Raw genomic sequence first — 12,595 nt, forward strand, 5'->3', positions numbered from 1 at the left:
TTGATCAATGAATTAACCAACCAATGGGCGGCCATGAGAACATCATTTCAATCCCCAGGTCTCAATGGGCCAACAAGGCCGATGTGCGTCCTGAGGCTATTCAGAGGACCAAGGACACACGAAGAGCACGCTGCCCCACGCCTGGCACACAGCAGGCGTTCACAAAAGGGCCTCCGTCTTGGAGCAGACTGAGAGTCAGGAGAACCACTCACTGTGTGGCCCTGGGCAAGCCACGTCCTCACCGGGGCCTCTACTTACCCTTCTGTAAAAGGAGGTGATTGCAGGCCTGGTCCTATTCTAGGGGCTGTTGAGGTATCAGCGGGAACAGAGCTCTCTCTGTCCTGGTCTCCACCCCAGCGGCTTCCCAGTAATAATAACCACAACCAACCTCCAAGGCCACACTCTGGGCCTGGCCTTCATCTGGATGGGCCCACGCAGCCCTCACAACCCCCCTATAGGGTTGGCAGTACCATTTCCCTGTATAGAGGGACCAGAAAGGCTAGGCACTTGCCCAGAGTCACACAGCTAAGAGGTGGTGTTACCCCAATTTGGACAACCCTTCCCTTACCACCCAACCTCCCAGCCACTACAGTTGCTGAGATTCCAGGGGCCTGGTGGCAGGGGCCCACCCTCCCAGGCATGCAGGTCCCAGGGGGGAAGGTGGCAGAAGGAAATCAGGGTTAGTTCCTTGGTGCCATGGAAGCAGGTGCAAGCAACTGGCTCACACAGGGGGAAATTTAGTGAAACTTCCCCAAGCACACGAGCCCACGTCTCACCTCACACCACCTGCTCCCAGCCCCAGACGGGGCCTAAAGGAACCCAGGGTTGCTGCATGGAATGCCAGCTCACAGCCTGCATCTCAGAATGCAGACGAGGTGCCGTCTAGCTCTCGGCGTTAAGGGCTGCGAACTAACAGCAGGCCCAAGAAGAGTGCGGCAGGGTCCAGCACATCACAGGGGCTCCGAAATATGGCTCCTCCCTTGCCTCTTCCGCCTATGGAAACCCCACACCTCCTTCAAATACCCCCTCCAACAGGGAGCCCTCCTGGATCTCACCAAGCCCTCCTGGGGTCCCTTCTCTGTGTAGCAGCCTGGTGCTGGGCCCGCCATGGCATGGGGTCGGGGGTGTGCGTCCAGCTGGGACGAAGGTAAGGGTCAAGGAGAAGATAGGCACTCCTCTCACTCAGGCCCCAGGGGGCCTGCAACTAAAAGGTCCAGAACTACCCGTGCTGGAGCCACAGAAGTCAAAGCAGAGACCACAGGCAGCTCGAGCACAGAGCAGCTGGACTCCAGCAAGGCTGACAGCGGCCTCACTCAGGCCTCAGCAGCAGCAGCTCTTGGCCTGCAGCTGGCATAGGGGACCACAGGGCTGGCCTGACATCCCGGCCAGGAGCCTGGGGAGCTGGCCGTCAAAGGGGTTCTTCGGGGCCCAGCTGTGCGGCTGCACAGAGCTGCTCTGGGTGGGGTGGGAAGGACACTGAGTGACACCTGCCGGCTCCCACCCCCTGTTGTCCTCCATCCCATGTCTGGGTCCCGGGCAAGGCTGTGATGGAAGGGGGCTCCACATAGCAAATAACAAGAATGATGTCTCCATTCGCGGAAAGCCTGGTGCAGCCACTGGGCTCAGCTGAACCCTCCTGACATCTCTGCAACCACCCCCTGCAGGAGGTGCCCCATCACTCCCATTGTGCAGAGGAGGAAACTGAGGCACCGAGAGGTCAAGTGACTCACCCAGGGTCACACAGCCCATAAGAGTTGAGGCCAAGAGTTGAGCCCAGGCAGTTTGGTTCCAAAGCCGTGCTGTTAACTTCTAAGCAATCTAACTTTAAACAAAATGTTGTGTGTATGGGTGTGGGTGTGTATGGGTATGTGAGTGTGCAGGGGAGATAGGGTGTTGGAAACCACTGGGCAAAGAGATCCAGTCCAGATTCCCTGGTCTGGCACCTGACCCTCCTGACCCTCTAGCCTCATCTCCCACCGCCCCACCCCTCCCATTGTGCTCAGCTCACCTCCACGCCTTTGCTCACGCTGGTTCCTCCTTTGACAATGACCTCCTTCTGGTTTTTTGCCTAACAGACTTCCCTTCCAGGTCTGGGCTCTCATAGCCTGCCAGGCAGACTCGGCCATCTGCTCCCCTCTCCTGGCCTTGGCCCCGAGCTCATCACATCCCTGAGGGCCCCCGACCTCAGTCCTCGTCAGGACCTCACAGGCCGCCGGGAGGGTTTGTGGAGACCCTGTGCACGGCAAGGACCAGGGAGATGACAGCAGGCATCTCCTGGGGCTCAAGGAAGGCAGGACAGCCCAGCATCTCCCCTCTGCCCCATGAGGAGGCCTTGGGAGGATGGGGCCACGTCCTAAACCCCTCACAGCCTCTAGCCAGCAGGTGGTCACCATGTAGTATCAGCCAGGGCCGCCCCAGGGCTCCCCAGCCACACTGTGTCAGCAGCCGCTCTCCCTGAAGTCCCTGCACCCGGACAGGCCCCGGGTCCCCACAGATCGCCCGTCAGCCTCCCTACGTGTGCTGCTCTGGGTGATGGTGCAGCCTCAGGCCCTGCCACCCCTCCACGCCTGTGAATGCCCTTCTCTTCCCTCGTGGCTCAGGTCACCCCACCCCCTCCAGGGAGCCTTCTGGAATCAAGCCACTCTTTCAAGCACGTGAGGTCTCTCCTTCCTGTGTAGGGTGTCCTCCTCACCCTGTCAGCACTTGGCACCCTGTGTCCATTGCCAGCTGGGCCTCTAAGGGCCACGTGGTCTATCCAACTACAGGACGGGGACGATATATCAGTCCTCACAAGGCTGAGCAAGGATTAGAGACAATCCTTGTGGAGATTTAAGCCCAGGGCCCAGCTTACTGTAACTGTTCAGGAATGATCTGCTGCCACCATCAACATCATCACAATCTGAACCACCATCATCACCATCACCATCATCACCATCACCATCATCACCATCACCATCATCACCACCATCACCACCATCACCATCATCACCATCATCACCATCACCACCATCACCACCATCACCATCATCACCATCATCACCGTCACCATCATCACGGGGGTTACTATGGACACACCGACCATCACGCAGACCTGTCATGACCTGTTCTCACCTTGATCCCCACTTAGCCAGGTAAGCCTAGGGATGAGGTCTGATTGCTCTGTGTCCCCAGCAGGGAACAAAGGTTTGATGTATACTTGTGATTTAAACAGCTGCTGTCCCCAATACAGTAAAGCAGGCCTTTGGCCTTCCAGGAAAATTCCGACTGCCTCTCCTCATCTGGCTAATCAATCATCACCCCCCCACCTATGCATCTTCTGTGTGTGTCAGAGGGACAGACAACAGGGACATTCCTAGCACATGGAATAATGATTAAAAGCAAGGATTCTGGAACCAAACTGCCTGGGTTTAATCTCAGCTCTGCCCATTCCTACCTGTGTGACCTTCAGCCAGGCCCTTACCCTCTCTGTGCCTCAGTTTCCTCACCAGGAAAATGGGGATACTAATAGTACGTGCCTATACGTGAGACAGTATAGCATATATAATTATTTACAAGATATGGGGAAAACAAGGCTCAGAGAGTGGCAGCGACCTGCCTAGGGTCACACAGCATGAGGGGAGAGCTGGCCCCGGGTCTCTCTGCTGCCTCTTCCAGCCCCTCTTCCCTCCACGCACTCAGCCTCACCTCCTCCATCCCCCCAGCACAGCTTTGCTGTCACCAGTGGTCAGAACGGCGCCCACCAGGCACACTCACCACGGGGAGCCGTAGATCCGGAAGCCCCGCACGGTGACCTCCGAGTCCTGCAGGTAGATGCAGTTGGTTAGCAGCGACTGCACGTTCTCGTAGTTCTCCGGCTTCAGCTTCGACACGGACGGGAAGTAGTAAAAGTCCTGCTTGATGAGGTCGGCCATGAACTCCTGGTCGAAGGTCAGCTCGTGGTTGCCTGCGATCACGATCTTGTACTCGTAGGGCAGGCTGCCTGCAGAGCCGACAGACAGACACACGGTGCACCGCTGTTGGCTTCTGGAGGCCACAGTGCCGGGGGGAGGGGGCAGGCAAGAGCCCCTGGACCCCCTGGCAGAGCTGACCCTCGCTGCCGACAGGTGCCTTCTGATCAGAGGCGGCGGCAGCAGCCTGGTCACCATCCCTGTGGCCTCCCTGCCCCCGCTGCTGCTGGGTGACAGGCCGCCTGCCCCCCAGACCAGCGGGACGGGGCTGGACAGTTTCCTGCAGGGCCTCTGAGCTGCAGTGGACCCGGCCTCATCCTCAGGACTCCCCCACCTCCGTTTCTTCTGTCCGGGCCACTTTTCCACTGGAAGGAGACCCTGCCCTGGACCCCCAGGCCTGCCTCGCCAGCCTCACTGTCTCAGGCCCCCTCCACCTGGGGGTCTGACTTGTTAGCTTCCACATTAACAGGGATTGCAAGTTCTTTGCAGAGCCCAGGTCAAACCTTTGGAGACCCTACGCTCGGGAAAGATTGCGCTGCCCATCCCCACCCCTACTGCCATGGAATTCAAAGTCAAAACACAGTCTAAGTGGGAACAAAACAAAACCATCCGTGTATAACATACACTGAGCTAATACTAGGGTCCTTCCAGCTGTGCCCTCTGCAAATTCCACGCGGTTCCTCAACGCCGTGCTTCTTCCCCTTGCTTTCTCTGGGGCCTTACGTCACAGATGCCCTAGGCAGGTGTGTGCACTGCGTCCCGGGTGATCTGGCCATGGGCTGGGTTCCAGCACAGCCGCCCAAGGCTACCACAGCCCCTCGGCCTCAGTAAACTGGCCGCCACCCAACCCAGCTCCCCAACACCCGCCGGCAGCCAGCCTGACCCCAGGCTCAGGCCCGGGACTCCCGACCTCCCACCAGCCTCAGCTGCTAGGCTCTCCGGGCCTGGATAAAGAGTCATGATGGTACCTGATTATGATAAAAAATGAATTCTGAAGGTGAACCCCGAGGCCCAAGCCTTTTTCTTGCCCCCTCCTCAAGGGCGTGCCCTGGTGGGTCAAGCAAACACCAAGGGGCGTGTGAAGGTGCCAGCCCAGCACGGGGCCTTGGGGAGACGGGGTGTCCAGGCAGGAGAATGGTGACATTCCATAGCCATTTCACAGACAAGTAACTGCGGCCACTGAATGGAACTTCTAAACCACCTGAGCTCTGGTTTCTGAGGAGCCGGGACAAAAGACACCAAACTTTACTCTGCGTCTGTTTCAGCAAGAAAGTCGCTTCTTTTGTCCAAATTCGTCAGCAGTGAGTGGCTAGTTAGCACGACCCTGTGCACGTATAAGCCCTACTACACGTCAGGCACGGAGCCAGGCCTTCATCGCGTCCATCATGCAGACACGGAAACTGAGGCTCCGGAAGCTGCGGGGTGATGTGCGGAGGCCACGTGGCCAGGAGGCGGCAGAGCTGGATTCTGAGCCAGGCAGTCCTGTGTGACCCCAGACTTTCCACCTACTCGGGGAAAGCCCGGGAAAGCGCCCTCGACAAGGCCAGGGCGAGGGCCCATCCTGACCACCGAGAGCCGTGGCCACACCTCTGGCTCCAGCCTCCCATCCGGGGGTCCCAGGGTGATGTGAAAGGGAACCTGCCCAGAGGACCGCCCCGGGCTAACGGAGATCCACACCTCAGGAGGCGTCTTCTCCGTTCCCAGTGACCGTGACTCCCACAGGAGCACACACAGGGCAAAGTGTCCAGCTTTAGAGCCAGCAGACCTGGGTTCTGTCACCTCTCATCCGAGCAGGTCACTTTAACCTCTCTGGGCCTCAGTTTCCCCTCTGATCAACGTGAGTGTGCCTGGTAACTGACCCTTTCTGGGGGCCAAGGGCCTCGTGTGGCCCCCAGCTCCACCAAGCCCCTTCCCTGTGGCTGGTCCCACCCAGGGGTAACACAGTCCAGGGACAGCAGAGCTTTCTCACTCTTGACCATGACCTGAAACTCGACCTCCTCTGCTGTGTGAGCCTTCTATCAGAAACCCAATTTCAGAAATGCCTCTTCTCCAAATTCTGAGGACTTCCTGCCTTACTGGGAACTGGGGCCCACAATACCAGGTCAGCTGTGACAGATGTGGGATCAGACTCAGCTCCCCATAAGGCTCCAGGAAGAACCCCGTTTGCCCAGCACTGTGGAAGCTCCAGGAAAGGGCAGGGTGAGTTTTATGGCTGTGCCATACAATGAAGTTCTAGGTACCATAACTACAACTATTATCATATTCTAATTGCAATGAACCCAATTAGAAACTTCTCCAGCCCGCACCCCTCCCATCCCTGCAGTTGGGACCTGCCCATTCTGCCTGGCCCCAGGCTCTATGGTCGTGGCAAAGGGCTGTTGGGTGGCCGCTCGCCTCCGAGCCTGGCCACAGAGGAGGTGGGGACCCCAGCACGGAGAGAGGAGTTTTTCACAAAACAAGCAGAAAACCATAATCTGTTCATCACTGCCTCACCGGCCACCCAGACTTCTTTACAGGTTTGAGAAAATAGCGTTCTCTCTTCTTTGGTGTTTGTCAACTCTGGGAGGCTGTCCGATGCCAGGCATGGCCTCCAGGGGCTGACAGCTGGGTCCCAGACCCAGTTCTGCCACTAACCGGCTATGTGACTTGACCTCCGTTTCCTCATGTGTGAAACAGGAAGAATAATGCCTACCTCGCAAGACCATTCTAGGATTATACAAGACAGTGAATGGAAACACACAAAGCCTTTTGGTGTTCAGAAAAAGTCAGCTTCCCTGGGCCAGAGTTTGCAAACTAGAAGCCAGCAGGCCGGCCCTGCCCACAGACGTATTTTGTTTGGCATATTTTTTTGGCTTTTCTAAATTTGCATTTGCTGCCAACATTAAAAATTAGAGAAATTCCAATAAAATGTCATTCTTTCTGTTTTCTAAAAATCAATCAATCAATTTTAAAATCTCACCATCCTGGCCTAGGCAAGTGTTGAGTGCCTGTGCTTCCCTTAGACAGGAAGCAAAGGGCAGTTTGCCCAGTCCCCACCTGCCCCTACCACTCACTCCCAGCCCACTTCACTCATTTTAAGGTACTGCCCACTCCCGGCAGCGCTGGGGATTCCGGCCCCGGCCACAGCCCCTGGAGACGAAGGGGACCAGACCTGGCCCCTGCCCCTCCGAGCTGCCAACCAGGCCGTGGCGATGAGCTCCCCAAGGCCCCTCTGCCTCCCCGCCTCACTCATCGTCCTATTTGTCATCCCAGCCTGGCCCAGGGATGCTGAGACGCCCTCTTGTTCTCCTCACAGGAAAGAAGCAGGAGCAGAGAGGAGACGTCTTCACCATCTCCATCCCAAGCAGGCCCCAGCAGAAGTCTGGAAAGCGAAGCCCCCGCCGGCACCCCGGGTGACACGGTGCAGAGCCTCCTCTCTCCAGTGAGGCTCAGGCTGCCGGCAGGGAGGGGAGAGGCTTGCCTGGGCCTGAGCACCTGCAGAAGGGTCGTGGAGGACAGCACAGAGAGGCCTGCCATTTCTGGGACCTGACTGTTAGGCCAGACACCCTTGGTAAAAAGGCTGGGCCCTCCCGAGGTGGGCTCTGTCACCTCCGCCTCGAAGCTGGGGAACGAGGGTCCCAGGTCAGGAACCTGCCCAGGTCCCGCAGCAGGTGAGCGGCAGAAGCAATGCTAGGTGCTGGTCCAGCTGACTCCACACCTCTGGGTCAGCAGCTCAGGCTCGTTCAAGGCCACCAGGCCAGCCCCTCGCCACGCTGCAGTCGCGGCCGGAGCAGTGGCCACCATGACTGCCTTCCAGCACCAGTTCGTGCGTTTCCACTTCACAGCATCCATCCACCCCATTCGGCGCGCCGCCCCAGCTGGGGGAGCCCGACCGCACTAATGTATTGATGTCGTGTCTCTGACTGGGGGTGTTACTTAAGCAAATGAGCAAATTACTCCAACCATACAGTTTCATTTATTTCCGAAGCTCCTGACTACCAGGGACTGAGGAGTGGGCAGGAGGCTGTGGGCTGTCTCCTGTTCCTCCCACCTCGGGTCAGAGGAGGTAACTGAGGCTTCTTCCCTCCCAGGGAAGAACCAGCTCCTGGACATAAAGCCAGGTGGGGGGCAGGAGCTATAACATGCTGGCATGACACCCTCAAATATTGTCTGGTTTCTCCCCAAGAGATGGGTGCCACACGGCTTGGAGGCAGGGGGCGCGTCCATTTGTGAACACAGAAAGCTTCCAGCACCAGGCCCTGCTGAGCTGGACGTCCAGCCACAAACACATCTCTGTCTGCATGGTCACCTGGACTTGGCAACTCGCCAGCTGTGTGTAACCTTCAAAGACACTTAAGTATTATTATCCCCATTTTACACCTGGGAAAATGGAGGCTCAGAGAGGTTACACAAATCAATAATAAAGTGATGAACAAGCACAGAGGGTAATGGACAGTTTGACAGTTTTTGTGGCTTGGCCTCATCAAACTCATCCTGAACTGGTACCATTATGCTACACTGCCTCTCAGAGGGTAGACAGATCATTGGATGGATGATGGATGGATGGATGAGTGGATGCATAGATGGATGGATGGATGCATGCATGATGGACGGATGGATGGATGGATGGTTGGATGGATGCATGAGTGTATGGATAGATAGATGGATGGGCAAAGAAGGATGGATTATGGATAGATGAATAAATGGAAAGAGATAGATGGATGCATTTATAAATCAATCAATCCATCTTGGGATAGCTCTGTCTCCTTTATACCAGCTGATTTCTGTCTACCTGGATCCCACCCTTTCCTCCAAATTTTTCTTCCAACTGTCCTGGCAGGGCTTGCTATCCAGACCCACCTTCCTCACCCATAATCCTGACTGGCTCTCTCTGAATCTTCTCCCACTGGACCTGCCCTCTTGTAGATGGGGGTGGGAGAGCCAGAACCAAGGCTCTGGTACAGCTTAACTATCACAGAGGCAGGTGGAAAAGTCCCCTCGTCTGCTCTGGGGTGCTACCTCTGTTGCTACAACCTAAAGCTGCATTAGATGCTCACATCAGCCTGCAGCTCTTACCAACCTGATTGTGGATAAAATGCCCAACGACCAATCATCAGAGGCTTTCTGGCTTAGCTTCATCTTCCCCCTCCTGTATCTGGGTAGTGAATGAGGGAGTGTTTGGGGGCCCTCAATGACCATTTGACTTGCAGGGGCTTCGTGGGGAAAATGATGAGATGAAAACAAACTCTTCCTCCCGATGCCTGCCCAGAGGAAATTAATGCTGTTCCCTCTGCCCCTTCTTGCGGCTGTCCTTCCTTGGCAGCAGAGAAGAGGGCTAATATACAGGGGGACCACCCCAGTGCCCAGATGGGAGCACCTGCCCTGACAAGGTGCCAAGAGTGCCGAACCCCGGCTGTTCTCCAGCAGGTGTCGGGGGCTGTGCCAGCTTGGTGAGGCGCCGAGAGGAGACAAATGGGCCCACTGCCTTCTCACACCCACCTCCCTCAGCCCAACAGAAGCAAAGAATCCAGTCAGCCTATCCCAAAAGCCCAGCAAGCCAGAAACTCGTTTTCTTCCCTGAAGCTGGGCCCTGGTCAGCTGCCCACAAGCTCTGTCTGAGCACAGGCTGTGCTCCAGAAGCTAGACAAGGCACCAAACAAAGCTTAGCCCTAAGGTCTGTACCAGAAGTGACACGCAGAGCTTCCAATCCACACCCCTCACTGGACAGAGGAGGAAACTGGAGCTCAGAGAGGGAAAGGGCTTGCCTGAGGTCACACAGCAAGACAACAGCGAACCAGCACTCGAACCCCAGCCTCCCACCTCGGGAACACAGAACAGTGGTCACACCAGCCAGCCTCTGGTAGGACATGCAGGCTGAGCTGGGGACTGGAGAGACAGGACATTCGGGAAGAGTGGCACAGAGACCTGAGGGTCTGCTTGGCTCCTGGGCCAGGTGCGCCTTGCTGGGGTGTGATCTCCCAGCCTCGGGTCTGGGAGAAGCAGCAAGTCCTCGTGGAAACCAGCCCTCCTCCCTGCTTTTCAGAGCTGGTGGGCATTGTTATGCATTTGTATTCTGCGTGATAACGTCCAGCTCATCTTCCCCAAATGCTTCGTTTCTCCTCAGCCAGCTCACTTGAAATCCTGGCATTTGCTAGCCATGGATTTGTTGGTGGTAAAAGGACCATTAGGTATTCATCAGCAGAGAACTGGAAGATGATCACACTATTTTAACTTTTCATTTGCCGTCTATGGCCAAATAGATATGCACCCACACGTAGATTCCACATGGCAGCGAGTATGCGCGGGGTTCGGAGCTCAAAGGGGGATGCAAACGAAAGCTCTGCTACTTGCACTTCCAAGATTAATCTCCCTCCAAAAGGTCACAATTCTTTATCGCTAACACTTGCCCATCCCATTGAACAGAAAGTGTTACCTCCAAACTGCATAATCTGTTAAATTCAACGTGATATATGTGCGAGCTTCTCCATAATCTACGCCACTCCCGGAGTGGCGTATGGAGCCCAGCAGAGTTTTACCGTTCTCTGAATGCAGCGGCAATCAGACAGTTGCCCACTTATGGCTCCTCCCGCCCATCCCCGTCTCGCAGAACACAGCAGAGGGGAATGGAATAAAGAGACGGCATAACGATCTCTGATTGCATTTTTAGCGCGTCTTTGACAGTTCCGTGTTTAAACACTTGCCCATGTCTGGGAGATTCACGTGACCAGACTTCTTGGGATGGCACTCGATCTAGAGTAACTCTGGAATGGAGACTCGGCTTCAAGCTGCCGCCGGGGCTGCAGGGGGCTCGGGCACACGTGTGCCATCGCCATGCACACACAGAGGACACGGGCCGGCGATGCACCAGGGGAATCTGTGTGCAGCCCGAGCAGGCGGGAGAGGCTGAAGACAGGTGCCTGGGCCAAGGGCAGGGCTGAGAGATGGGGGCACACTGCACGGGCTGTGCCCCCCAGAAGCTGGTTTGTGCTGCCCTGTGTGCCAGGCACTGTGACAAGCAATTTCGATGCAACGCTTCTAGACACCCTTAGAAAGCAAGGCTGGACCCCATCTCTGCCTCCTCCTGGCTACCTGGCCGGGAGTGGAAACCCTCACTTCTCTGAGCCCGGGCATCCTCATCTGTAAAGGCGGGACGTTTAGGGCTCTTCACAGAGTTCTTGGAAAAATCAAACTAGGGGAGACGCATAAAGCCCCTGTATTGTACTTACACAGAGAGTTGTTTTAATCAGGTACGGTAAGACTTGCAGACACGGAAATGACTGCTTTGAGGAAGCAGGTCTTACTCACAGATCCCTAGAAACAGGGCAAGCGGGCAGAGGATGGGCTAGTGAATAATGCGGGTGGGCTTGGGGCGCAGGGCTGACCCTCGTTGTCTGCTCCCAGGCCCTGGGGTGATTGATCAGGGCAGTGTGTGCGACAACCCCATGCAGGACGTGGCTGGGGGTGGGGGGTGGAGTCTGGATTAGTTGGTTTGCTTGTGAAACGTGTGCTCAGAGGTGAGTCCTTTACTATCTCTACAATGGGTTAACTCTGGAGGGGTAGTCCCTTGGGGTCAGCCAGCCTCCAAGATGCCAAGCCATCAGGATTCAGAAAACCAAAGGCATGATTTATACAATCTGGATGGTAGTTGTTATCGCTGTCTTTAGGGATGTTAGGAAGAGTAAATGCCACGCTCTGCTATGAAATCCAGAAATGTTAGCTGGGAAGATGGAGATGAGAAAAGAGGCCTAAGAAAGTCAGGTCACTTGCCTGGGGTCACACAGCAGCGCTGGAGTCCAAATCGCCTGCCTAAACCTGGGCGTCAAGACCCCCCACCGCCACTGTAGGACAGACAGTCCTGGGAGGGCAGACCCTCCACCCGCCGAGCTGCAGGCCGGCCCCCTCGGGTCCCACGGGGGAGGTACTGGATTCACAGCCCAACACCGGTGCCCGTATTTAAAAGGCAAATGCGATTTTTCTTCTGTTTCATCCTAACAGCCAAAATGTTTAACTTTCAAACGTTTGTTTTTCCTGGGAAATGTTTTAAAAACAGGAACATTCAGTCCTAATCGTCAGTTTAAATGCCTGTTTCAATTGCTACCGCAGAGCACACAGGACGTGAGGCTGAAGGGGACAGCTGAAAGGTTTCTGGGTTCTTCCTCCCCCAAACTAGGCGTTCTGTAGCCAGAAAGATTTTGTGGGAACCTCCCCAGAACACACATGCCCAAACACTTCATGAAAGGCTGCCCAGGGCCCTCACAAGGGGCCAAGCTGGTGACCGTGGATGTAACACGCATTCAGAACTCAAGGCTACGGCGCCCCCTCCAGGCCAGGCCCCGGTGGTGCCCTGACCTCTACTTTCCACAGCAGGACACACCGTGCACCCCTCTGAGCTGCTTGAGGCCTCTTTGCTCATGCTGTCCCATCCACCTAGGACCCTCCTCCTGCCCTTCTTTCTGAGCCAACTTCAACTGATTCTCCCTTCAATGGGCCCAAGTGCCACTTCCTCCAGGCTGCCTGCCATGAGCATCCTTTTTCACCCAGCACTCGGGGCTCCCAGCTCCGCTCAGCCTCAGCTCCCGCTGTCACTGCTTCGTCTGCTTCCCCCACCAGCCGGGCGTCCTCCCAGGCTGGGACCAGCCTGCTTCCTCTCTTGCGCCCAGCACAGGGAT

The 12,595-nt window shown here is 56.3% G+C and overlaps 1 protein-coding gene across 1 annotated transcript in view; it reads right to left on the reverse strand.

Annotated features, from left to right (window-relative positions):
* The window catches only part of MPPED1 (metallophosphoesterase domain containing 1), a 63,856-nt gene that overhangs the window by 21,196 nt on the left and 30,065 nt on the right, over window positions 1-12,595 (reverse strand). Inside the window, exon 3 of the mRNA XM_024737632.1 lies at window positions 3,754-3,979. Within this exon, the coding sequence (XP_024593400.1) occupies window positions 3,754-3,979 (226 nt within the window). The remainder of the gene's footprint in view (window positions 1-3,753; window positions 3,980-12,595) is intronic.

The sequence above is a fragment of the Neophocaena asiaeorientalis genome, unplaced genomic scaffold, assembly GCF_003031525.2.
Source record: "Neophocaena asiaeorientalis asiaeorientalis breed wild unplaced genomic scaffold, Neophocaena_asiaeorientalis_V1.1 scaffold242, whole genome shotgun sequence".
Lineage (NCBI taxonomy): Eukaryota > Metazoa > Chordata > Mammalia > Artiodactyla > Phocoenidae > Neophocaena > Neophocaena asiaeorientalis.